This window comes from Rosa chinensis, chromosome 1 (genome assembly GCF_002994745.2).
Source record: "Rosa chinensis cultivar Old Blush chromosome 1, RchiOBHm-V2, whole genome shotgun sequence".
NCBI classification, from domain to species: Eukaryota; Viridiplantae; Streptophyta; class Magnoliopsida; order Rosales; family Rosaceae; genus Rosa; species Rosa chinensis.
This window is the reverse complement of record NC_037088.1, coordinates 66,057,245-66,085,008: the sequence shown is the minus strand read 5'-3', so window position 1 is coordinate 66,085,008 and position 27,764 is coordinate 66,057,245. Positions and strand designations below refer to the sequence as shown.

Genomic DNA, 27,764 nt, shown 5'->3' with positions numbered 1-27,764 from the left:
GGGGCAAATTGTAAATGTCCTATTTGAGCCGTGATCTCACATCCAAAGACCAAAAACCAGATCCATTTTCTCACCATGTGACCGAATCTCGCGGTAAAACTACGCAGAGCAGCAAGGAGTCTCTTGGCCTTGCCTGATGTCACAGCCACCGGTTCTTTTGGTCTCCAATTCTCTATCTCTTTTCCATATGGAAACCCTCAATAATAGCATCGCTTCACTTGCCCACCATACACACACTCCAGAGCTTCTTGTCTAATAATCTATTCAATCTTGTGTATCGTCATGGGTAATGATGAAATTTTAATCATGCTTTTTTTTTCTTTTCCTCTGTCTGTTTGAATTTCATTATACACGATTCACTAATAGGATCTTAAATTGTATTCACAGGGAAAATCAAACTCGGAATCAATGGTACTATTTCATTAACCGCACATTTATCTTTTTAATCTTATGAAGATTTGGATAAGTATCTATTCTTCAGAATTTTTAAATAATGGACTTATTGTTTAGGGTTTGGAAGAATTGGAAGATTGGTCACAAGAGTGGCTTTGCAAAGAGATGATATTGAGCTTGTTTGCATTAATGACCCCTACATCACGGCCGACTATATTGTAATTTTCTTTTCGTTTCTATATTTTGGGTGTATTGCAATCTAATACTTTTTTTTTATTGTTCAATCACACGGTGTCCTCAGAGGCTTCCAAGGCTCTTGTCAAAACACTTCCTCCCCCTGGCCATCAAGAATGTATTGAGATTTAACTCCAATAAGCGTCGGCGGAATTCGAACCCGAGTATGGGGGTTCCACACCTGGAGGCTCTTACCAACTTGACCACCTGTGGTGGTTTATTGCAATCTAATACTTCATATGATTTCAATTTTCAGTAATCCGAATTCTTAAACCATTTTAGGAATGCAACTACCAATTTGCCATCATGTTCATTTTTCAATGATCATGAAAATATAGTTTATTTATGGTTTGAAGTCGTGAAAATATAATTGATCAGAAATTTGAGGAGTCGAATTATCGTGTGGACCAGGTCTACATGTTCAAGCACGACACTGTCCACGGTGCATGGAAGAATTGCGATGTGAAACTTAAGAATGCAAATCATGTTTACTTTGGTAACAAGGTAGTCACCATTTTTGCAATCAGGTATGATAACAGTCCCACTATAATGTAATATTCCATTTACAATAGAGTAAAAAGAATGAAAAGATTGTAAAACCTTTTAGCCGAGAAGACGAAATCCCTTGGTCTGGCCCAGGAGCCGAATACATCGTGGATGCCTCTGGTACTGCCACCGAAATCGAATTTGCTCAGGGCCATTTGAAGGTTGGCTGCTCTCCCTAATAACTTGTCATGTTTTGATGCAGTTTGGTTTATGTATCGTGGATTTCAGATCAGTGACAAATTTTGTTTTGTTTAGCAGGCAGTTAGTTTAGTGCAATTGTTCAGGCCTTTATGATGAGGCTTTTTTTTTTTTTTTCCCTTTTGAAGTTAGAGTTGTATGCTAGAAATTGGTTTGCCAGCTTTGTTATGCTTACACCTTTGCTTTTTCAAACACTATGGCTTTGATCTCTTCGTTTTTGGGGGATATTCATGGATTTCGGTCATGAATTGATTGCCTTACCTGAGTTTCTTTTATGTATACTACTAGGGCGGAGCAAAGAAGGTTATTGTCACTTGCCCGTGTGATGGTGCTCCTACGTTTGTTGTGGGTGTCAATGAGAAGGAATACAAGCCGGAGCTTAATGTTGTTTCCGGTGCTAGTTGCACCACCAACTGCCTTGCCCCCCTTGCAAAGGTTCATATCTGTCTGCTCATTTGGTCATGGTAGCATTTGATGCTGTTGCTAATAGTTTAATACTCATGTGAATTTTGCAGGTAATTCATGATAAATTTGGTATCATCGAGGGTCTGATGAGTACTGTTCACTCAGTTACTGGTAGGGCTCTTTTTTGTTGTTCGTTTTGCAATTCTTTTCGGCCCCGTTTGATTCGAGGAAATTGAACAATTCAATGTCACAGGAGAAATGAAAGCAAACCCGCTGGAGACGAATGCTTTTAATTAGTCTTCCATCTTTTCGGGCACCATTTTCCTTTGAGTAGCCATCTTTTTTTTTTTTTCCCCAAGCTTGCATTTACAGGGGAAAATTAATTAATGAATTCTTTCCACATTCCTAAATCTCTAAGCAATGAACCAATAGAGGCATTAGTTTAGTCTTTCGGCCACATTACCCTATGTTCAGTTTGCGGTCTTAACTTTTGATGATGCAGCTAGCCAAAGAGGTGTTGATGGAACATGTCCTAATGATTGGAGACCTGGAAAAGCTGCACCAACTATCAAAGATTGGAGAATTGGAAGAGCTGCTTATATCAACATCATTCCCACTACTACCGGAGCTGCTAAGGTAATAGCAATTGTAGTACATGTGATGGAACATTTAAACCCAGGCCTCCTTTAAAATTATGAGGAAATCTTAGACTAAGAATCACAAAACATCTTTGTGTTTTTTTTTTTTAGAATAAGGAATTGCATATTATTAAGCAATTTAGATAAGTACAACAGATATTAGTACATCGGATATCCAGTGAGGTCTACCCATTACCCCATGTGGAAAAGCAGGGAACAAAAGCGCTACCTAACTAAAACATGCGCTGCATGAATACAATTCCTAGGGAGTATGTACAAATAACTGTAAGAAAGAAGCGGAAAAATGTCTTCGCTTCTTCGATTACATCTCAAAATGTCATTGCTATCGTCAAAAGAATTCCTAGTAAATTCCCTCAGAGTTCCAAATCCTAATTTTCGTTCAAGTATCTTCCAAATGGCCTCTACTCCAATTCAACCTCGGTAGCTTTCATGCACACATTTATCCCTATTTCAACTGATGATTGTGTTGATGTATCGTTTCAACCAAAGTTGGGCGGAAATGAGGATTTGGACTAGAACCGGTGAAGCATTATGCATTTTACTTTCTGACCGCATGGGTAACATTGTGTATCATCCCCACTGCCACAAGTCGATCTTGTCCGTAATGTTTGGTTTGTCACCTTAGTTTTGCAATGTCTCAAACTAACCATATATGTACTGTGGCTTGTGAAGGCTGTTGGTAAAGTTCTACCTGACCTGGATGGTAAATTGACCGGAATGTCATTCCGTGTTCCTAGTCTTGATGTTTCGGTGGTAGACCTAACAGTGAGACTAGAAAAGCCAGCTACGTATGAGGAAATAAAAGCTGCCATCAAGTAAGGGTAGAGACGAATACGTTGAAATGTATTTAGTAGTTCTTGATCTAAACTATCAAGCTCTGATTTGGTGGTATAATTCAATTTATAATGGTCTCTATAGGGAAGAGTCTGAGGGAAACCTGAAGGGAATCTTGGGTTACACTGAAGATGATGTGGTCTCTACTGACTTTGAGCGTGACAGCAGGTACACAAATGCATATATATGCCTATGATTTTGGTAATTGCTGTTACATCATCTATTGGATCATAACTGTGCAGGTCAAGTATTTTTGATGCAAAGGCCGGAATTGCTTTGAACGATAACTTCCACAAGTTGGTTGCATGGTACGACAACGAGTGGGGATACAGGTGATTTTCGACACCTAATGTAACCTCCATTTTTGAATTCATGGTGATGAAACCATAATCCAAATGTTCTTCTCATTTTGGTTTGTTTTATGATGAACTTGCAGCACTCGCATCGTTGACTTGATGACCTACATTGCGTCATTTGATTCAGCATAAGGTAGCAAAAGTAGTATTGAATCAATGTCGATAGTATGTGTAGATTTCGGTTCATGGTTAGCAGATGCAGCAGCATAAAATAATTCTGATTCTAACATATAAACTCAAAATTGGTCTGTGCCTGATTAGATGCTTCAGTACTTTGTATTAGAGTAGCTAGATCAGACATTTTCACAACGAGAAAAGTGTGGACATTCAAACTTTGACAATTTCAGCTTTATCCTATTTAAAATAGGAGTCTCTTACAAGCACCATAATATCAGAGTTGGTGGCCTTTCCGTTTACGTTATGGTATAGAAGTAGGTTTCCTGGAAAAGGAAAGAAAGAAAGCCACACGCCAATGTCGTCTGTGGTCTTTCCTAACAAATTCAAGCAGGTGATTTTTTGTAGAAGCTAATGCAAAATTAGTTGGAGATCAAGAAAATTGTTTGGGTAATGCTAGACTTAACATTTGCGATGTGAAATACAGTTGCAACACTTGGCTTAAAAAATGGTAGGATATACACATATACAATTAGACTAGTGTTATGAGCTCAATTTCATGAGCAATTTGTGCCATATCGCAACCTTTCGGAGGTTGCAGGAAATCAATGATAAACTAGACCTCACTTTCTCTGTTTCTTATCTAATGAAGATTGAGTTTTAAGGATGATATTTGAAATTCAATTTACTAGGGTGTTCAATTCAAGATATGACTGTTTAAGAGAAAAAAAAAACGAAATAACATAATCAATAGCAATTAAATAATTGTTTGAATCGACAGTGATTTGAATAACCAAATCATGTGGAAAATAATATACTGATAAAGAACCCTAAGACACTTTAAATCTAAAAACAACTGTAATGTATCCTCCATTCCAATATCTCATACTTACAACTCATACGAGAACTTAGGACGTAAGATATTTTACAAGAGAAGAAAGGAAATTTAGCTATTTTGGATTGTTTAACAAGAGAGTTAGGTAAAGAAAATGACTTTTTGTTAGTCCTAGGCTAATAGTAGCTAAATTTTAAAATTGATATATACATAAGCTAATAAAACCAAACCCTTCTCAAAGCATAATGTACATTTTGTTTTTTTTTTTATCAAATAAAGGGATTTCACCAATAAACAAATATTACAAACAATTATAGAACAAAATGTAACCTCGGCAAAAAAAAAAAAAAAAACCATGGAGATGTTTAGATATGTACTTTTTTTTGGATCAAATATAAATTTTCATCAATAACAAATGGTCAATACAACCTTCGAAATTAAAGACGATATCATTAAAAACCCTACTTGATGAGAGCAACTAAAAAAAAGTATCACCCTCCATAACTTCAACTCCTACAATCAACTAACAGTATTTCAAAAAGCCATGGTGGCCTTGCTTCCTTCCAAAAATTATTCTCTCTAGCAACCATAGCTTGTTTAGCCAATTGATGCGCAACTTTACTGCCATCTTTATGTATTTTCTCCTATATGATTGAATTAAATCAAAATTCTCGATTATTATCTTCTTTTTATCTATATATAAATATTTCTCCGGCAAAGCAATATACTAATTAAGCAAGTTTAAATAATTGCAACAATTTTACCTAGGGTTGATCCTCTTCACCAAACTCGACTAGTTCATGCACACAAAGTTCCAAAGAGGGCAATAAATCCGTGAAAATAGTAGCAAATAATAAATTTTCCTTTTTCAAAACACAAAACCGGCCCAAAAATCCACGTGGCCTCATTCAAATTCTGTTCCTAAGCACTGTTCATCGAGTGTAGTTATCAAGCTCCGACGTTAACAGGCGTGGCTGTCCGGTCGATGCAACTGGATCGATCACGTACGAAGGACAGGTTTGGGTATCATTTTCAGCAGGAAAAAGAAGAGGTGAGTGTTTGAAATTGTGGTTTTGATTATGAAATCTTTCTGTATTTGTTGTTTGCTTTACAATCTCACTATTTGTTTCTGCGAATTCAACTCATATTAGAGATCGATCCATCGATTTTTGTTTGAAATATGGGTTGAAATTTAAAGGCTAGGCGTTTCTATTTCATTGATTGCGATGGTTTTATCATGTGGGTAATCGAATTGAGATTCAACTCTCAAATGTTCTTATTCTTTGTCTGAATAATTTTCTCTTTTCTTCTTTATTGTATATTCTTTGAAAAAATAGTTACATGATCTTTTTAAATAGATAAGTTGTTGTGTTTAGTTTCATTAAGTGTAGGTTCTTTTGGAGTGAAACAGAGCCAGCTAAGGCCTTAACACAGTTAATAGAACTTTGTTTTGAAGTTGGAGAAAACTTCAGCAAGCTTGAAGTTAACAGTGATGCGATCAATGTCATCAAAGTAATTGAGAATCATAATTAGGATCTAAGTCAACAAGGTCCAATCTTTGATAACATCTAATTAACAGCAACCAAAAAGGCCATACATAGTAAAGATTCAGGAGTTTATAAAGAAACTCACGTAGCGTAGCTAGAAAATTTTAAACCAAAAATGGGTAGTCACCAGTGGTAAATGTTACTGAACACTTTTTGTCAGTAACGTACTGATCTAATCATGTTGAACTTTGAGAGACGCCTTCCGATCTCAGCAGAAATTTCAGCTCTACTTCAACAATTTTCAAGAATTTTAATTTACAGCATAAACCTTTCATTTAGGGTGATTTGGGTATGTATTTGAAATTTGCATTGCAGTTCTCTCCATGCCTTCCAAAATGAAAGAATATGTGCTTTCCCCAGTTGAGCTAACACAAGAATTCCATTCCTTGGTTCCCCTCCATGCCTTTCTTCAACTTTGCTCTCTTATTTGGTGTTCTATTATATACAGTCCGCATAATGTGAAGGATTGAATCCACTGTCAGTATTTCAAAGCTTTACTCTTTTCATGGTTCCTCAACAACAGCGTCTTTGACTGAAAGGCTATCCAGGACATCACTTTCCAAATCAACCTGAAGCTCTTTAAACATAGCCATAACCTGAATCATTACATTATCAGAAAATGTTAGTTTCTTATAAAGCTTTCAGATAGAGCAGCAAATAGATCAGTTTAACTGCATTTAAGTTTGGTCAGATGAATATAGTTTGTTTTTTCTTCCCTTGAATCGTAATCTGATATACCTTCATGATTTACATAGTGAATAAGCATGAGAAATATGCGTGAAGAAAAATGTGTTTACCTTTTTCACACTCACAACCTGCATCAGTAAACCTAAAGTAACATATTTATTCTCTAATGTTGTAAATTTCTAATGGATTTTCTGTTTGCTTACAGCAAAGATACTCTGCACACCATAAAAAAAAAACTTTGCTGGCCAAAACAGAATTCCCAGGAGGCTACCTGAAACTAATCGATCTAAGTCTTGAGGGTAAGTAAAACTCTCAAAACAATATTACATATACTTTTCATGTTTTTCACAGTTTAATACTCCTTTAAGCAAGAGGAGTATTAATTTTGAGGTCTTCAGTGTAATTTCATTCATGCTTGAGATATTTTTTTCTTTAATTTCTGATTTTTTTATTTTTTATTTTTATTTTTATAAATTGATGATCAAGTAGAAGGGTATGTATCATGTAATGTAACCACTTGGACTTTAGTTATGCATATATCTTTATCATATATTTTTACAAAGTCAGATATCACCAGATATTTGAGGGATTGGGAATATGAAAAAAAACTTAGTCCTCTGCTGCATCTTCTTCTGCTTTACCAAGCCTTTTCTCTAATCTTTTCCCAGCTTGCCATCACCTGGGTATATATCTTCCACTGTAAAGAATTGCTCTATAGGCAACTGGACCTTTATTTTAAAATTTCATTTCTATTTTAAAATTATGTCCACATTAAGAAAGGGGGAGTTCTAAGAGAGAAAATATTGATTACTGTTATTCTTCATTGATATGATTGCCCTCTTATTTGTGGTTTCTGCTTCAAACCTGTTTTCCTTATACTTTCAACTGAATTCATATACCCCTTTTTGCATGTTCATGATCTTTGTAGCTATAGTTTGTGTTTGATACGAATTATATGATGGATTTCTATTCTTAAAAGCTGTATGCTTAATTTTTCTCCATGTCAATTGCATAATTTATTCTTCTTTGTATGAACTCCTTATTCCTACTTTTTATTGCATTGCAGGTCTGTTAGCAAGAAGAAATAGGTGAGATTTCATCTTTGTGTGACTCAACTCCTACTCATGAAAGGGAAAAAAAAAAAATAATAACAAATCACCTATAGTATTTGATACCATTTGCATTGGTTCACATATCATTGTGGTGCTCTAATCCATCAAAAGAAGGAAAAAATTTCCATGTCTTAACCTTCGTTCATTTGTTTGTTTGATTACATTTCTTTTTCCTTCCATGTCTTAATCAGGTGTGTTCAGTGTGCAAACGTTTGAAGGTTCTTGCAATACATACAGTGAGTATACATCCTGGTACCTCCTTAGATCACCGAATTCAAGGGTAAAGGTCAACTCCAATATATTAAAATAGGCACCCACTGGTAAATCATTCTGGTATCCTCTGCATTTTGTTGATCCAATATGAATTAGTTCCATTTGAGTTCCCTTTTTCTCTGTCAATGATTACAATTGCCGTTTATCACAGTTTGTATCACTCAATGAGTTACCGAGTATAGAAGGAAACTGTTCATAAATTGTGAGATAAGTTTTACTCCCTAAAATCCACAGATGTTGAGCTCATCAACTAATCAAAACCCAAACCTCAGTAAAATACAGAGGTTAGTGCAGATTCAGACTAACACAATAACACACGTGAACTAACTTGAAGTGATAGATGACCTTTGTTTCCTAAGTGATATACATCAAGGATAACTCAGAACATATTTAGCTTATTGTCTGATTCAGTTGTCCATGATTCATTGACAATTAATCTGAGCATGGCAAAAACTTATTGCAGTGAATTTCAAGTGAAATTTGGAGTCATTTTATTAACAATCATTTTATTATTTCAGGTCAAGGAGCAGGTACCACTAGCAAGGAAGGCACAAAAAACATCAGCAAAGACGCATGTTTCTTCGGATTACTCTCTAGTAGATAATAGAACACCCATACCTTATATGTGAGTTCAGTTAAAAAGAAAACAATTGATGCATTTATACTACCCGCTGCAAAGCGTGGGCTCTGTAACTAGTTTCTTCTTAATTTTCAATCTATCCGCCAACACCAAAATCTTCCCCTTAAAACCTCTCTCACTCTTCTCTCAGCTACCTCCGGCCGATTGCCGACCACTCAAACCCTAGCTTTCACCGACCGTCGGAAAACTTAGCTTTCGTCTATCTGATTATTTTATATTTGTCTTAGTTTGATTCGTTCCACAAGTTTGTTAGTTTTGAAATTTCGCGAAATGGCGACCTCGGCGTTCAAATCGACGACGAAGCGGACGGCAACCGGGAGCTCTCGGGCTCCGGCTGAGGACTCGACTTCGGTTAATCAGTCTCACCGGCGCTCGCGCAGCCTCAGCTGCTTCTCGCGCCGGCTAACGGAGCCACCGGCCGAGGAGTTTGAAGTCAATCCGACTCCAAGGAGGAAGTTTGTGAACACGGTCAGGGGCTCGGGGTTCCCGGAGATTAGTCTTAATGACCTGGTGATTGAGCTGTTTGATTCTAGCTCGAATGATAGAGGAGGACGCTCGGCGTTGCGGAGTTCCGAAACTACCCCTGCCCAGAGGCGGGGGAGGTCGGTGTCGAGGCACGGCCCGAGGGTGAGCAGCGGTAGTGGTGAGACGAGGGGCCGTGCTGGTAATAGCTCAGGTGGAGGGAGGGTAGTTTCGGAAAGTAAGACAAATTCGAGGCAAACGCGATCAGTTTCTGTTGCTCGGTATCAGATGAGCGATTCAGAGGTGAGAATAGTGGTGGCTTTCTTCTTTAATTTCATTTTGAATTGTGATTGATGTGATAGCATTAGAAAGTAGTTAGTTTACTGTTGCATTATGTTCTTGTTTGGATAACAAATTTGCATTACAATTAGTGCTCTTTAGAATCATTTGAAGGAGTATTTGCATGGGTAAAAGAAAGAATTTTTAGCCACATTGTGTAGACTGTATTAGACATCGGGACTGAAGACTCTGATGTAATCTGTTAATACTCAATGTAGATGTAAGATTGTTATCTATATCAGATTATAGAGATACTCCAACTCATTTATTTCTGGCTGCATTTATGACAGAGTGATCTCGATCATCCTCATAATCATAGCACTGCTAAGTCGAAAAACTTCACTAGTGGAAACAACCACACGCCCTTGTCCCGTAAGTCATTGGATTCAAATTATAGGCCAGGATTGAGAAGGTCTCTTAGCCAAAAAGATCTGAAGTGCCATGATGGTTACTCCGTAAGTGTTTCTCCATTTATTTGGTCTATGTTTGTTTGAATTTTTGCCTACTAGTGTTTAGTTAGGGCAGCATTTAGCTGAAATTGGTAGAAAAGAAGCACTGAGAGTGACCATACCTGGTGGTTGAGTTGGCTTCAATCCTTAAAATTTAAAGATCTTAACTTTCAGTGTTTTGTTTAGAGCCAGTCTTCTGTCCTAACTGATGATGAGGGGAAGGATGCTTATATCTATAAAAATGGGGCTGAGAAGACTATACGAGCTGTATATTCAGAGAAGAAGGTAGACAAACTTTGTAGAACATTTTATGAAATCAAGACCACCTAGTTAGTTCTTTTGTCTCAGTTGCTCTTATTTGTTATGTTGTTAATTTTCAGGCAGAGCACCCCGCTGGTAATGATATGAAAAGTGGATTATATGAAGTAATGCGAAAAGAAATTAGACATGCTGTGGAAGAGATTAGGACGGAACTTGAACAAGTCTGCTTTTAGTGCTCTTTAGAACCAATACATATGTTCTTTGTCCTGCGCTTGTAGAGTTTTGATGGTCCTTTATTTTGATTTTAAAGCTCATTTCCTTTTAACTTATTCAGGAAAAGGGCAAAACTAAATCTACTGTTCTAGCACCTGGTGATTCTTTGCGTTCTAACGGTTCAGATGTACTTCAGGCTGTTTCTTCGATCATGAAGAATTATTCTTCCAAATTGGAACAGGTATGAAATTTTGTATTTAGATTCTCAGGTTATAATTTTGTATTGTGTATGTTTTGTAGTTGTTCTGAAAACAATTCATCCTCTGAAATGTCCTTCATCTCTAACAATAGTCAATTTATGACTTTTTGAGTGCCTTTCAGCCTGTTACACAATGTCCACCAGCTGGCCTATGTGTAAAGGCGAGTTTAGTTGACTATAGAGTATGGCCTTTGATGTCTGGACTCTGGATATTAGGGCAGATTATTTGTCGACTATGCCATAGCAGCCTGTAAGCTGAGAGTGCCGTGTTTGCTTTTATATTCTAGTTTGAAATGTTCTGTGCAACTACTTGGCATTCAAATGTGCCATTTTAATGAAGTTTTAGCTACTAGTGGATCAATTTTTTTAAATTTTATTATTATTATTATTATTATTAATTTTTTTTTTTTGTATTGACAGTCAGAAAAGCGTAAACAAGATTTATTAGCAGAAATAGTGCTGGAGGAACAACACAGTAGGGAACTCTCAAAGATTGTAAAAGAATTGCTTCCTGAGCCAAAGAAAATTGTCAGTCCAGACAGACCGTCACAAACTAGAAGGGTACATGTTCCATCTGATAATCTGCAAAATTTGTCATCTTTGAGTTTGTTTATATTTGTATGTTATTATTATTATGTTTTACATTTATTATTATTTTACCTGTCTGAGGGATTGGTATGAAATTTCTAAGACTGTATATTGACATTTGTATTGCACTTGGCAGAGGAGCAATGACAAAGGTAGGGTGTCTAAGCGACTGACTGAGGAAGCAGAAAGATATATTGAGGACTTCATTTCAAATGTTGAAGACACAGATATATCATCACTTGATGGTGAAAGGAGTGATACAAATTCCAGCTTAGGAGGAATAATGAAGGGCGAAACTTTTCAGAGTCCAGCCATGTCAACTCCTCCTCCTCCTGTTTTCATGGATGGCGTTGTACTGCCTTGGGTGCGGTGGGAGACTAGTAATGATGGTACTCCTATGGGGTGCAGGAATGAGACTGAACCACCAATGACCCCCAAATCTTTTTCATGGGGTGCTTCTCAGGTAATAGAAGCATTTGGAAGTTTAGCGTCCCCATTACAGTTTTTGATTGCCACTGGCATGTCTCGTTTTTCATTCATTGTTATCTCTAGTATATCGTACTCAAATTTCTTTGATATTCAATTTACAGAAAGTGACTAATGCGCAAGACCATAGTCAGTCAGCTAGTAGCCGTGGGAGTTGGAGCCCTGGAATAATCGATTCCTTGCCATTTAACATCATGGAAAATGCATCCAGGAAAATTGGAGAATCTGGTAATTACCAGCGCCAATCATACCCGGGCGGGTCAAATCCTTCACGCTTTGACATGGAAAAGTATCTCCAGCTTAAAAACAATAAAGATTTTCTCTTAGAAACACTGAAGCAACAGCGCAGAATTGGTTCTGGGGGCCTCCTGCTTTGTAATAGAATGTTGATGTAGCCATAATTAGTTCTTTATAAGACTGCAACCGTAAACTACATCGATATCATTGTATATTTTCTCCATGATGGAGACTCCATCTATTAAGCTTTGTAGGTAGCCATTGGCAATATGTTTCAAGAGTAGTTAATTGCTAAATTACTAACCAATCCGGTGGCTTTTTTTTTTTTTTTTTTTTTCCTTATTAACGAGAGAGAGAGAGATAGCTGTGATATGCAATCCTTAAGAACTTCTCCGTTGTGCGCTTACACTTTGCTTGACAACTGCCAAAGCAAACCTTGTGTGATTAACAAACAACTCAGAATCTTTGTTTCATGACTATTTGTGGACTTGGTTGAAGTCGCACTTTACAACAACCACTCGACTCATGCATATGCATTTCTCATTCTTCTAAACAGTTTTATCTCTGCCTCCTCTTCACCATCTCATACACTCCTCTCTCCTTGAGCTAGAGCCTCATAGTAAAGATCTTAACCGAAAAAATGTAGTTGCACAGGTTCAAGTATTTTTACCCAAAAGCTATAGGTAAAGAGTCAGACAGATTTACGGTTTCCTTTTTCAACTGAAATCATAGACTTCTGAGGGTGGATTGGATTCACTTGTGTTGAATGATTTTTTTTTTTGCCAAAGTGATTGACTGAATTCTGTACCATCTGATTCCTCACTAGAAGAATCTTTATCCTTTTTGGATACAGATTCTACTTAGGAATTTCAGTTCTACAAGGATTCAATGAGATAGATATGATCCAAAAAAGGGTAAATTAGAAATTTCAAAAGTTTTGAAAAATCAAATGGCTAAAAGTAAGTTCTTGCACATATAGTGTGAGTTAGTTTCAGTTCACTAAGTACTCAATCTACCCTCAGGAGCCTAACGATTTCAGTTCAACACAAAATCGAAGTCCTGTAGGAGTCCTACTTACGTAGCACTTTCTCGGTTCTTATTTATGATTAAATCAAAGCAAGAGAACTTGTTTTGGGTTTGGGCAACTCTTATGCTTTTACTCATTGAAGGGAGAGATGGATATTGAAGCAAAAGGTATTGATCAGAAGGAAAAGGATCTGAATGACTGGCTTCCCATCACAAGTTCTAGGACTGCAACCTGGTGGTACTCTGCTTTCCACAATGTCACCGCCATGGTTGGTGCTGGTGTGCTTGGTCTTCCTTTTGCCATGTCTCAACTTGGATGGTAAGGCATGTTTCAATTTCATGTCTTCAGGTTTTTGGTTGTAGGACCAGCGTTTCGAGTCTTTTAGGGTCGAAAGGTTGGCTTGTTTTTGTGCTTTTTGACATGAACATGATTTTTAAAGATTTAGTACGTCCTTATACTGATTTTGTTCAAAGCTGTTTTTGGATCAAGTGTTGAAGGCATTATGTGAGAAAGATAATAGAAGCAAAATCGACTTAGTTTTATGCATAAATCCAATACTTGGAGTTTAAGTTTAGCGTGTGGTGATACAAAGTAGGATCTGTTTTGGTTATGGGGGAAGGGGTTTAGGGTTTAAGATTCAGTGAGCAAGGTAATATGCCATATTATCTTTTTGCATGATTAACATGATGATAGCATATTTTGGAGCCATTAACTAAATTGGGTTTTGTGCTTTAGGGGACCTGGAGTCACTGTGATTGTTCTTTCATGGATTATCACGCTATACACCTTATGGCAGATGGTAGAGATGCATGAGTCCGTGCCGGGGAAGAGGTTTGATAGGTACCATGAGTTGGGTCAACATGCCTTCGGAGAAAAGCTAGGGCTTTGGATTGTGGTACCCCAACAGCTAATGGTGCAAGCTGGTACGTGCATCGTCTATATGATTACAGGTGGTAAATCACTGCAGAAGATCCACGATACTGTGTCCCCTGGAAAACCAATCAAAACCACCTACTTCATCATGATCTTCGCCGCTGTCCACTTTGTTATCTCTCACCTCCCTAGCTTCAATTCCATTGCTGGTATTTCTCTTGCTGCAGCTGTCATGTCCTTGAGGTACATATATTTTCCTTTTCAGCAAGTTAATTTGTTAGAATTGTGTACAGGCAATCGAATTCCCATACATCTTCCTAGAACAGATGAGACACACCTATAATTGATAGGTAGTGATTTCTAGGGAATTAACCATTAGCTGCTTCTCCAAAAAGTACAAGTGCTTCAGTAACTCTAAAAGCACTTCTATCTATTTTAACCAACCTATAGAATCTAGTACTTAGGTCACCTAGTACTTATGACATCGTACCTGAATCAAATCCTTGATTAAAAACTGAACTGCTTGTTGCAAAATCACCCTGAAGTGCTTCTACAAGAGGCCTTTAGTTAATCTCTAGAATTGCTTCTGGCACCTCCTATACAAGTTTATTGATAGAGCAGAGTTTTCTCCAAATGGGATCTTTTCAGATTAAGAAGTTCATGTCAGTTACATTTTTTAATTTGCTGAAGTATTTGGTTTAATGTCTCATTGTGTATTTACACAGCTACTCTACAATTGCTTGGGGAGCTTCACTTCACAAAGGGGTTCAACCAGAAGTGCAGTATGGCCCCAGGGCTTCAACCACCACAGGAAATGTGTTCAACTTCTTTAGTGCTTTGGGAGATGTAGCTTTTTCTTTTGCTGGTCACAATGTGGTTTTGGAGATTCAAGCAACACTTCCTTCTACACCTGACAAGCCTTCCAAAAAACCAATGTGGAAGGGTGTGATGCTTGCATATGTTGTGGTGGCTTTGTGCTATTTCCCAGTTGCTCTTATCGGTTATTGGGTGTTTGGAAACAGTGTTCAGGATAACATCCTCATATCATTGGAGAAACCTAAGTGGCTTATTGTTATTGCTAATGCCTTTGTTGTTATTCACGTCATTGGAAGTTATCAGGTAGAGTCCTACTTCAATATTTACATTACTGCATAAACAGTTGATTAAGTATTCATGTTGTTCATCTTGTTGCTTATGTAGGTCTATGCAATGCCGGTGTTTGACACAATTGAAGCAGCTCTAGTGAAACAGATGAATTTCAAACCTTCTTATTCTCTTCGCTTTATATCACGAAATCTATTTGTTGGTAATTATCATTTTCTTCCCCATCATCTTAATCTTGAGTTTACTTCACACATCATACATGAGTCTTGAGATATGATTAATAATGTGGTTTAGAAATATGGTACATATGATCTATTTCACTCAATATTAATGTATTCTGCGTGAATGCAGCAATGACCTTGTTCATCGGAGTCACGTTCCCTTTCTTTGGCGGGCTTCTCAGTTTCTTTGGAGGATTTGCTTTTGCTCCCACAACATATTTTGTAAGTAACTTCTATAATGACATTGCATCAGTGGATTTTTCATTCCCTTTTAGTACTTAATTACCTGAAAATTTCTTGTAGCTTCCTTGCATCATGTGGCTCGTCATCTACAAACCTAAGAAGTTCAGCTTATCCTGGTTTGCAAATTGGGTAAGATAGCAAGAACTTAAAGTACTTTGTTCTTTTACGTATTATTTTTCTTTGCAAATACTAATTTCATTCTGGTTTTCTTCTATTACAGTTCTGCATTATAGCTGGAGTGTTATTGCTGATTTTTGCTCCTATTGGTGCATTGAGGAATATCATACTTCAAGCCAAGGATTTCAAATATTACTCTTAAGAGTCTTGACATTTCAAATTAACTATCTGTAATTAGTGCTTATGTTAATAATAGGGCCTACTTATTCAGCTGTTCATAGCTTGTTTGGTGGATATGAGTGTATGTATGACCTCTCTTACTGCTGATGGCGAAAATTTCAAGTGCTTTATTAATACTCTATTATTTTAGCTTTAATCGTTTGATTAAACTCTAAATCCGTTAATTTATTCTTCAAAAAAAAAAAATCCGTTAATTTATATTTTTAGTGCAATTCCAATTCTGAAGTGCATTATTTAAATGTTTCATTTATTTATCATATAATCACCTATTTTAGAAGTAAAATAAACGATGATCATATATATCCACAATTATTAAGCCTAATACGCTTGTAGCTAGAAATATCGAAGCATCCGTCTGAAACCAATTTAGCTTGAATGAACATTGTGCAAGTTCAAGATCTTATGAACTTGTATAAGAAGATAATTAACCCTGAAGAGAAATTCTTAAAAGTTAAAACAACTCGCGCTAAATTTTCCAAGTCAATAACAGCATAAAAAGCCGAGATTGGCAGAGAGCATAGAAAGAATTATAGAAGCGACACACCAGATCGAAACCCAACATGAGAAAAAAACAAAAAAAATAGAAATTACTTTATCCACTCAGCAGTTTCACTCTGAGAGCTTAGGACACTCTCACCTTCACTCTCAGTGATGCAACCCCTAACCAATTCCTCTTCACCTAAAACCCTAAACCCTTCTCCCCACTCCAAACCCCAACCCAAATGGACCCCTCCCCATCTCACCCATTCCCCTCTCCCCAACCTCTTCAAACCCAAAGCCTCCAGCTCCGACAAGTAAGTTCTTGTGCTTATCTTTTTATATCTTATATGTTGTGTTTCTGGAAATGAAAAGTTGAACGTTATATCCAAAGAATGCTGAGGCATACTTGTGTTTCATTTAGTACGGAATGCTTACTAAGTTGTATGGTTGAGAAAGAAACCGTAAAGGATGTGTCTTTGGTCGCAAGAGACAGAGTGGCTGATGTTACAGTGGGAATATGTGTAATGCACATCTGTGAAGGAGCATGTATATAGTGACATGTATACATCTGTATCAAGGAGCATTTGTGGACACCGGAGGTGTATATGATATGCTATGTAACTTGAAATTTATATCTTTATTTCTTGAGGGGGCGAATCTACTAATTTCAGTAATGTGTAATAGTGGGGGTGCATTCATTGATACTTTCATGGTCTAACTAATCCAGAGTTGAAAGCTGGCTTATTTCAATTCAAAGTAGTTTGATGAGTATTAATGTCTTTCAGGTGGGGTTCCGATAAAAAATATTGACTGGTACTGGATCCGCCGTCACATAAAAGTTGGTATGCGTGTCATGGTTGAAATTCTGGCGAGTAGTGCTGCACTCCAATTTCTCTCTCTCTCTTTTGTTTTATTGACTCTGTATTCTCTTTCTTATGGGATGATGTTCTTACTATTGATCGGCTAGTGTTATATTTCTTGTGGGTATTATCTTACTAAATTTTTCTTGTGCAGGCATATTAAACGAGATCCTTATCGCTTTCGGTTTCCAATTGAACTGCGTTTTGTCTATCCTAATATAGACCACCTTATGTATGTAACTATGTATTCCTAGTTTTTTACACACACTTCATCTATATATCACCCATTCAATTCTCTTTGAGGATAATCCTATGGATAATATTCTGATCGAGTTTGTTTCTTCTTAATCTCAAAATTGCTTCCACACTTCCAGCTTTAACAGATTTGACTTTCCACCAATATTTCATCATGCTGAAGATACTAATCCAGATGAATTACAGGTATGTGCTTCTCCCTCACTAATGTTTCATTTTCTGTACCTTTTCCCTGGTACGCCCATCGTTAGTTCTTTATTGCAAACTATTGTTTTTGGGTGGGGGGGTTAATCCTTACATTTACTTGGTTTCCTAGCTTTCAGTCATTTCATTGCAGTTTTGTACTCTGTGAAAGCATGTAGCTCTTACCGTCTAATATAAGCACGTGTTTATGGTTTTGATATGCGCTGTTTCACTTCTCAGCGTGATTGTGGAAGACCTCCTGTGCCCAGGAAAGATCCAAAAAATAAGCCCGTAGAGGAACCTTTATTGTCAAATCACCCTTATGTTGATAAGGTGAATCTTTGAGATCTGAAGTATCTATATGCCGTAATTCATTCATGTCCATGAAATACTTTATTTCTGTTATGAGTGTAATTTCACTTGTCTTGTGATCACTATGATGCGTGACTTGCCTTGTTCGATTTATGCAGTTGTGGCAGATACTTGTTGCTGAACAGATGATTGTGGATGATGTGGAGGCTAATCCTGAAAAATATAAAGACAAAAAGCTATCAGAGTTAACTGATACTGAAGATTTGAATGAAGAAAACTGTTTTGAATATACGAAAGCCTATTATAAGAAAACCTTAGTACCAAAAGTGATTCTGGTGACCACTTGTCTTGTGGACATTGTATTGGGTCCTATGCCGTGGCACTTACTTTCTGTTGTCATATTTGTTTGCAGAAAACAAGCGTTAAAGAACTTGACCTGGAGGCTGCCTTTGCTGAGCGTCAGGTCAGCTGCTTACATTTATAATCTGAGTCGATAAATTTTCTAGTCACTTTTGTGGTTTTCAGTTTTTGTTTGCCTGGTTTGTTCTACGGTGGTTCATGTCAAGAATGGACGTTGCACCTCATTGATGAATCATGCTAGAAAATAAGGTCAAACATAATTTCAATTGATTTTTCTAGGCCAAAATCTTGACACATCATCAAATGTCTAATTTTTGAAACCGCTCCTTGAGAGAGTGGATAACTGACCTTGCAGAGTCTAATAGTCAGGATTGTTAAGACAGTTTCAGCTTTACTTTATACGGATTGTCCAAACGTGTAGTTTGATATCTGGCCTCAATCCAACCTGTTGTTGTGCAGTCTTACTTCATTTTCACCTCTTTATACCTAAAACACATGTCATTTGATCCAACTTGATATGAAAAGGCCACTCTGGTTGGTAAACAGCTCCTTAAATTTCTCATTAGCAGTGATGGTCTTGAAATGGTAAATAAAATAAGGAGTTTTTTTCTTTTTTGGTGGTAATATTTAGTTGGCCGAAGTTAAAAATGTTATCACCAGCAGCGGCGGATCCAGAAGTAAATGTCAGGTAAGGCAAGATTCAACTAAATTAGTACGATATTAAAAAAAATATTAAATTACAAATTTAGTACGAGACGGTAATTGTCCACGGCGCGATTTCATATTTTGAAAACGCTGCATTATAGCATCATTACCAATGCTATTGAATATATCTTTCTCAATGTAAACAAGCAAACTATCATTCATCCATTGATCTCCCATTCTATTACGAAGTGGATTCTTCACAATGTTCATAGCTGAGAATACTCTTTCCACTGAAGCTGTTGCAACCGGTAGAACTAAAGCCAAAGTTAGAAGCTTGTAGACTGATGCATGTGTTTTGTGCTTTCCTGTCTCCACCAATTTTTTTGCAAGACTACCAATTCCTTTCAATTGAGAAAATTCATTGTTGAATCGCATTTCGTTAGCATAAATATCAAGCTTGTCTTCAAGTGATAAGATATCTCTTTCAGAAAAATCTCTTGGATAGAATTTGGCAAGACGGAGTAACTTTTGCTTATCAAAAGCGGAGAATAAATTATCTGGACTTAAACTTGCAACACAAAGAAGAAGCTCAGAGTTTACCTCATTAAAACGATCATTCAAGTCTGAAAGTTGTCTATCAATCACAGTATAAAAGACCTCTACTCGATAATGATGAAGGTTTGTTATTTTTTCAGCTCTCCGTTGGGATTTCCCTTGAGCAACAAAGACATCATCCATATTGGGAATCTTGATACCATGCTTGCCACAAAAAGAATAAACCTTGTCAAGAAAATCATCCCATTCACATTCATCTTCCCTCATTTTTTGTAGTTTCTGCTTGCATGCCTTGACTAAATCCATAGCATTGACAATATCTTGATCATTCTTTTGTAATGCTTGTGATAAATCATTCGTGACTCCTAACACTTGCCTCATTAAAAACAGACAAAATATGAAGTCAAACGATTGCATTTGTGCTAGCAAAAGATTACATTCCCCTCTCTGATCAGGGTATGCTCCATCTTCAATAATCATTTCAATCACCTTAATTATGGAAGAAAACATAGAAATAATACTCAGTAAGGTGCCGTAATGTGAACCCCAACGTGTATCACCAGGACGCTTGAGAGTAGTTTCTTGATTCAACCCTCTTCCACTTAGAAGATCATCATTGTGAAGAGCTTCCATCACTTCATTTTGTTGTTGCTCTCGAAGAAGATCACGACGTTTACATGATGCTCCAACAATGTTAACCACTCTTGTTACTAAGAAAAAGAATGAAGCAACTAGAACATGATTTTTAGCTAAAGCAACAAGGGCAAGTTGAAGTTGATGTGCAAAACAATGAACATAAAATGCACAATCATTTTCTTTCAAGATAAGTGCCTTAAGACCATTGAACTCACCTTGCATATTACTAGCCCCATCATAGCCCTGTCCTCGAAGATTTGATATGCTCAACCCATTTCTGGAGAATAACTCGTCTATTGCAAGTTTTAAGGACCGTGCATCAGTGCTTTTAACATGTTGGATGCCAACAAACCTTTCAATGACTTGGCCTTTATTGTCTACATAGCGCAGAACAACTGCCATTTGCTCTTTTATTGAATGATCTCGTGCTTCATCAACCAAAATAGAGAATGGGGCATCACCCATATCAAACATGATTGCATTTAAAGTTTCAACTGCAGCTGCATTTATAATATCTTTCTGTATAACAGGTGATGTCAACTGTAGATTTCCAGGAGCATTTTCAAAGGCAACAGCCTTCACCCTGTCATTATGTTCAGCAAGAAATTCTAGAAGTTCAAGAAAGTTCCCTCTATTATTAGAGGATTCAGATTCATAATGACCACGAAAAGCAAGACCTTGCCGCAACAAGAAACGAACACAATCAATGGAAGCATTCAAGAGAGTGTAATAGTTATGCTTAGAGGATTCCACTTGACGACTAATTACTGACTCAAGATGCTGTTTTTGATCCATTAAAGCTTGGCAATTTAGTAAAGCTTGGTTGTGAACACTACCGAGACCTCCAACATGATCTTGAAGTCCTTTTTTATTCTTCCAATTAGAGAAACCTTTGCAAGTAAATGTATCACCGCCTCCTTGGTCACCATGATGTGGTTTAAAGAGATAACAACATAGACAAAACATAGCATCATTTTCTATGCTATACTCTAACCATTCAGGATGTTCATCAAACCAAGAAGGGACAAAACGTCGTTTTGTTCCACTTATTACCTTTTGGGGAAACTCATGGTTTCGAGGCTGACAAGGACCCTTAAGCAAATAACGTCGTCGAACTTGATCACGAATATTTGGATCATAATCCAAGATACGCTTTCGACGTGCAGGGTCTGAAGGAAGATCATCCAAAATTGCTTCAAGTTCATTTTTCTTTGAGCTTTCACTATCAACATTGTTCTTTGTAGAAGATGAAGTCTCCTCTGGTCTCGATATTTTTTTAAAATATCTCTTCATAGTTCATACTGTTATAAAACATATTGTCATTGAACAATAAAATACATATAAATGGACCTTGTTCTAATTTGATGAATATCAGTAGCATAAATGGATTGTAAACTAGAAGATGAAGAACTGACCTTCATAAATGGTTGTTTCACTTGTTTGGGGATTCTTGATAGAACAAAAAGAATGAGAAATGCTGAAATGGGAAATGGCCGGGGTCGTCTGGAAATGTCAAAAAGAAGGAGAAATGGGAAATGGGGTAGTGACAAAAAGAATCAGAAATGTGGGAAATGGGGTCATCTGGGAATGGCAAAAAGCATGACAAGCTTAAGCCTTTACATGTATACAATTATATAGGAATGATAGTGGATTAGTGGCAGATTGCTTTGTGAAACAATATCAATTATCTATATATATATTATACCTCAACATGTATATTAAACGTGAGTTTCCCCCACTCATTGCCTATCTGCGTCCCCCCTTCAGCCAACATATATATATATTAAGCTAAACAAAAAAAAATCCAGCCTAGGCAAGTGCCTAAGCTAGCCTATACGTGGATCCGCCACTGATCACCAGCCTGAAGAATAATAATAATTTTAGCTCTGATGTTAATATTTCCCATTGGTTTCCTTTCTCCTACAGCTTCGTAACACACTAAGAAGGAAAGAGAAGAGAGAGGAGAGGAATACATAGTTACCAAAATGAGGCGCAATATTGAGATGGACGAGTATGACTTCTTACATTGGCGTTGATCATTGGAGGAAAGAGAAGCTTTGATCAGGGATATAAGCTGGTAGTGCAAGAAGTTTTGTATGTTTTGATGCTATTATATAAGTTTTACATCCATTTTTCTACCATCTTTTAGGTTTATTAGTACTCCCCTGTCCCCGTTGTGGATATGAGTGTTATCCATGTTGAACCTCTGTTGAACTTGAATATTTTGATTTCATTTACCCACTGAACCTGCATAGTAAAACTGTCTGGTTTGTTCCTACAGCCGTAAAGCTCTTGATCTACCACTGGAAGAGCCAGGGAGGTATGTGGAAGACAGCTATTTTGGGAAGGATCAATATGACCCAGACAATGCTCTATACCGTTATGACTACTGAGGAGAACCAAAGAACTGAGAGAAGAGCAAGCAGGAACGGCTGACAGATGCTCACAACAAAGCTATTGTTGGAAAGAGTACCGTTTGTTATGAAATGTCATATGACGATTGCATCAAACAGCGGATGGAAAGAGAAGCCAAGGGAATAAAACCAAGAGAATATGACGAGGAAGATACAAACATAGATGATGATGATGAAGACGATGACGATGATGACTTTGATTTCAGCTTCTTGAATGAAACCGTTGATATGACCACGCAGCCCCATGTTAATGGGACAGAATCTCCTGGAATTTCTGATGAGGGCATGTTTGAGGATTAAATCTCTACTGGTACATGGCTGAGGTGAAACATTGCATCTTGTATCTGTATATTAAACTGACTAAGAGAGGTAGAGTTGCGGAGGGCAAATCCAATTTTTGTTGCTAGGACTAGGAGACAGCATATAGAGTTCCATTTCTTTTGAAGAATCTGGATTAGGTACTTCCTATAAATGATGTAGAGGAAACTAAAATAAAGGATTTGATTTGCATAGACGTGTATTATTTTTTGCCTTTTAGTACATCACATTTTAGTGTGTATTGCGTATTATCCCTCTAATTTAAATTTAAATCAAATAAAAAATAGATAAATAAGCAATTAGTATTAGTTATACAAAATACATATTTAATATATGTAAAGCACTGACTTTAGATGATCACATATTGCATCGAGCAATCATTTATCCATATTTTGAAACTTTGGAACCTGCGGATGGTCATCACCTCATCATGTAATGTAGAGTTGATAGCATCGTGTGCATGTTACAACTTGCATATATATATATATATATATATATATACACACACACACACTATATAGGGACAATTTTCAATAGAACATACTCACTTTACTGAGTGAACTGGAGCATAGATGCAGCTTAGTTTCCCTTCTGATGTCCCGGGGAAGATTGTGAAGAAGACTGTCCACATCAACACCTCTTGTTACTTGCCATTTGTATTTCTGGTATCGCCTTATTTGCTTCTTGAGCTCCCGAGGAAGGGAATGTATGGCCATCCACAGGTCTATCTCGTGCCCCTTCAATCTCATTTTCTCCATCTTTGCTGTTTTCGATTGCAAATATGTCTGTTCCACAACAAATGGCAGTCATTGTCAAGGGAATAAGAGGAGTTAAAATCGTGACGCGTAATGACTAAATAACTGAGAGCTCAGAATTCAAACTTCAGTGAGGACCAACCTGCATATTTCCAATAAGAAAAGCCAATAATATCAATCCAGAAAGCTAGTGAAACAAAAACTGAGAAGTAGACTTCCCACACAGGTACTTTTTTCGAGGTTTTGACCCAGAGAACTGCAGAATGTAAAATTGAAATGTAGCACAAGTTAATATCGAAAGGGTAGCTAGGTAAAGAAAACTGCAGGAACAAATTAAAACTCTACAAATATGTAGAAATTATAACTTTTAATTTCTTGATTTACAAATTAGAAATGTGTGTACACCTCAGGTTTCTCAGTCCCCACCAAAAGCAGTAAGAGATCTTTGTCATGAAATCTGTTGATTCGATGACACCAGATTCAAGAGCACTAAAGTATATTCCAAATTTACAATCTGTGGAATTTGGTCTCTTTGAAGAGCAGGAGTCATCCGAAGAGCAACAGTAAGCAGTAGCATGAGTTTTACAAGTTTTTCGCCAGCAAGATGCTTTTCTCTCTCTTTCGTTAGAACCAACAAGAAGAAGAAGCTTATTACGTTCATAGATCTCTCCATGAGCTCTTTAAGCAGAGCACAGACAAAGAATGAAGCTTCTTCTTCTTCTTATTGTAAATTTGTTGCTTTTGTGCTTGTAGACCAAAACAAGCCATGCCCTGTTTGTTTTGAAGCCATAGTTGTACCTGACCCACTTGTTTCTCCACATCTGCTCTCTCTTCATCAAGCTTCTCACCCATTTGCCCAATCGCTTCATCATTGGCTTCCTTCTATCTAGGTACCTTATTCTTGCCCTACTCTCTCATTCTAGCACCTCCAGATATGAAAGAGATCTCTGTTGAAGGATGTCGACATTATGTGTGCCTCTACAAACTAGGGTTTAGAGTTGTAATAGAAATGTGTTCTAGGTATTCAATTGTAATCCGATTCTATTACCTTTTGGGTACCTTGTAACTCCCTATTTAAAAGGCTCCTATTATCAATGATAACACACAATTCTATTCTCCTACAACACGTTATCAGCACGAGTTCTAATCCTATCTTCAGAAAAAGAAAAAAAACCTAAGAAGAAAAAAAAAACATTTTTCTTCTCTGCCGCCAACCCAAAACAAAAACAAAAAAACAAAAAAAATCTCTCTGGCCTCCTCCCCAGCGCCCCCGCGCCCAGACACCGCTGCAGCCGCAACCTCCCTGCCGCACAGCTGCTTCCTGCTGCACAGGCGCATTGCGTCCTACGACCTGTCGCACGCGTCCTGCCTCCAGCAGCCCAAGCCGCCTGCGCGCTGCTGCTGCTGCTGCCCTCTGCCGACCTGCGCCCCCGCGCATCCTGCAGCCAGCGCTGCTTCCGGCCAACCTGCTGCGGCCTACCTTCTGCTGCACCCATTCTCCCTGCAGCTGACTGCAAGCCCTTCTCCCTGCAAGCCCTCCTGCCCGCCTGCCTGTCTTGCGAAAGAAAGAGAACAAAAAAAAAACAGAAAACGAACAGAGGAAGAAGAGGAAGGAGTGGGCCCAGAAAAGAAAAAAAAAAGGAAGGGACCCGGCCGGCCCAAAAAGAAAAAGGAGAAAGAAAGAAGAAAAAAAAGGAAGAAAGAAAAGGAAAAAAAAGAGAGAAAAGCCCGAAGAACAGACGGCCCAGAAAGAAAAAAAAAACACGCCTGCTCCAACACGCGCGTGTCCTTAAGTTAAGAATCATCACGTAAGTTTTTGTGAATTAAAGTTGTTGTTTTCATGTATTTTACCTTCTTTTATTTTCAGTAAATATTGGAATATATGTTGCCAAATAGTGTTGAGTATTTAACAAACCGGAATTGTGGGGATTCACGCTTAACGAACTAAGAGTGTTCGTATGAACTAAGAGTGTTCATAATTAAACGAACTAAGAGTGTTCGTGTGAACTAAGAGCGTTCACAATGCTTGGACTAAGAGCGTCCGTAAGCATCAAATTGTGACCATATTCAAACATCATTGTTTGGTCTAATCCAAAAGAGATTCTTGGAAATTGATTTCTTGGTAGCATAGCTCTGAAATCTTATTGTTTTAGTTTTCGTGGAAGTTTAATTCTGAAACTAATATATCTTCTCTTCTTATTTTCAGGATGTCGAATGAACCTAGACTCGACTTTCCCATGCTTGACTCAACAGGCTCGGATTACCACAGTTGGGTAACCGATGTTGAGAATCATCTCACTTCCAAGGGAATATTACCCATAATCCAGGCACCTAACCCGGATCTTATGTTCAACCGAACATCTACAAAGCATGCTCAAGCAGTTATCTTGATGCGACGCCATATGGACAAGGCACTCAGATTGGAGTATATGTCGATCAAGGATGCAAGAGAGCTATGGGTAGCGCTAGAAGAGCGCTTTGGCAATGTCCAAGATTCCCTCCTCCCTGACTTGAAGGTTCAATGGAACAATCTACGCTTTGCTGACTTCAAGTCTGTTGCTGAATATAATTCAGAAGCTCTTCGCATACAGTCCATGTTGAGGTTTTGTGGACAACTTGTCACAGAGCAAGAGCTAATTGAGAAAACTCTCTCCACCTTCCCCGTTTCAGCCATTGTGGTATCAAAGCAATACCGTACTGAAGTCAATGCTGGACGGATCACGAGGTTTCATCAGCTTATCAATATTATATCAGTAGTTGAGAAACATGACAACATACTCGTGAGGAATTATAATTCAAGGCCCATTGGAACTAAGATCATTCATGAGGCGAATTATAATGCACCCAAATGAGGGCGCAAGGAGCGGTACCCTAAGAATAGGGGACATGAGGGACGTATGAGCCCATATAACCGCCCTAACCAGAAAGGAAACCGCAAGTTTGGTGTGGATACACGTGGTGGTAATGCCACACGTGGGAGAGGGGGTCGTGGTATCCCTAGCCGTAATGGTGGCTTAATGGGTCGTGGTGGTGGCACCAACCCTCCTAGGGAACGCCCGCAATGTGCACAACGTGCACCTCAATTAAAGGGAGGCAGCCGCAATGATGAGTGTCTTCGATGTGGATCAATTGAGCATTGGTTCAAGCAATGCAAGGCAAGTGAGGAACTAGCTGCAAGATACATGGCATATAGGGACCTGAGAGAGCAAGAAGTGTACCTTGCAGAAAAAGAAGAAGATGGTGGAGATGTCAATCTCACCATAGAGGACTTCAAAGCTGAAGATGAAGTGCATATGGATGCAACAGACTTTGATTAGATTAGTCCTTTTTATTTTTCCAAGAACTTTTGTAATGGCTATTTGCCTTAGTCAATAAATGACAATTGTCTTAACTCTTTCTTATGTGGCGGACCCAATAAAATGTGATGTCTAGGAAAATCATTGAGATTATTGGTACTTAAGAGAGCCTCGCTCCACCAACATCTCTCTCTACTTTCCTGGTCATATTTGATTGGAGTTACCAAATGGATAGAGTGACTACAATGTGTCTTACTTTGATTTTATTTTGGATTAGATTTTGGAAACTTTGATGTAATCATTGGCTATTAATAAAGTGTCAATTCTTTACTTAATGTCTTGGACATACCTTAATTCGAACTTTATTATAAGAGCCAATGGTTTTCATGTGGAAACACATTATGAGAATGGACAGAGTTCCTTTGCATCACTCTAATGACTACGGACGTGAACGAGTATTAGAGAAACTTATGTGTCGCTCTAGTGGGTTGTATGCAACCACTATTTGAGTTATTGAATCCAACTATGTCATGAGAGACGACTTATGGGATTTTGGCACATATAGGCTTTGACATGATGATCCGTGTATTAAAGACTTTACACGGACATCCATTTTCAGAACGAAGAAAAGTAAGAACCAAGAATTGGTTCGAGGAGCTGCACATGTGCCTCATGGCGCCATGATTGTGCAAAGACAGGCCATACATGGCCAGTGCCGCCTACCCCCTGCGGCAAATACATGG

General features: G+C 37.8%; 3 protein-coding genes and 1 pseudogene across 10 annotated transcripts; all 4 read left to right on the top strand.

Annotated features, from left to right (window-relative positions):
• Nucleotide 1: 1 nt before the first annotated feature.
• On the top strand, nt 2–4,014 carry LOC112181644 (glyceraldehyde-3-phosphate dehydrogenase, cytosolic). The gene is made up of 12 exons (XM_024320019.2): nt 2–286; nt 388–411; nt 511–611; nt 1,039–1,154; nt 1,235–1,334; nt 1,660–1,806; nt 1,887–1,947; nt 2,279–2,412; nt 3,108–3,250; nt 3,354–3,437; nt 3,512–3,601; nt 3,706–4,014. Exons 1-12 carry the CDS (start codon nt 283–285, stop codon nt 3,755–3,757), a joined length of 1,056 nt encoding a protein of 351 aa, XP_024175787.1. The 5' UTR covers nt 2–282; the 3' UTR covers nt 3,758–4,014.
• Nucleotides 4,015–5,368: 1,354 nt separating this feature from the next.
• Nucleotides 5,369–12,397, top strand: LOC112182913. Of its 8 annotated transcripts, none has more exons than XM_024321483.2 (13): nt 5,373–5,625; nt 7,014–7,107; nt 7,875–7,896; nt 8,112–8,156; nt 8,712–8,818; nt 9,061–9,598; nt 9,925–10,089; nt 10,270–10,368; nt 10,464–10,565; nt 10,679–10,798; nt 11,237–11,377; nt 11,541–11,867; nt 11,995–12,397. In XM_024321483.2, the coding sequence occupies exons 6-13, from the start codon at nt 9,104–9,106 to the stop codon at nt 12,283–12,285; spliced, it is 1,740 nt and encodes a 579-aa protein (XP_024177251.1). In that variant the 5' UTR covers nt 5,373–5,625; nt 7,014–7,107; nt 7,875–7,896; nt 8,112–8,156; nt 8,712–8,818; nt 9,061–9,103; the 3' UTR covers nt 12,286–12,397. The 8 variants fall into 8 exon arrangements, with proteins under 8 accessions (XP_040368429.1, XP_024177260.1, XP_040368428.1 ...); XM_040512493.1 differs by having other exon boundaries at nt 8,112–8,200; XM_024321477.2 differs by having other exon boundaries at nt 8,112–8,240.
• Nucleotides 12,398–13,309: 912 nt separating this feature from the next.
• LOC112182941 (lysine histidine transporter 1) lies at nt 13,310–15,933 on the top strand. The gene is made up of 7 exons (XM_024321509.2): nt 13,310–13,472; nt 13,890–14,270; nt 14,753–15,146; nt 15,228–15,333; nt 15,483–15,574; nt 15,656–15,724; nt 15,816–15,933. Exons 1-7 carry the CDS (start codon nt 13,420–13,422, stop codon nt 15,912–15,914), a joined length of 1,194 nt encoding a protein of 397 aa, XP_024177277.2. The 5' UTR covers nt 13,310–13,419; the 3' UTR covers nt 15,915–15,933.
• A 942-nt stretch (nt 15,934–16,875) lies between these two features.
• On the top strand, nt 16,876–23,127 carry LOC112172527 (annotated as a pseudogene).
• Nucleotides 23,128–27,764: the final 4,637 nt, after the last annotated feature.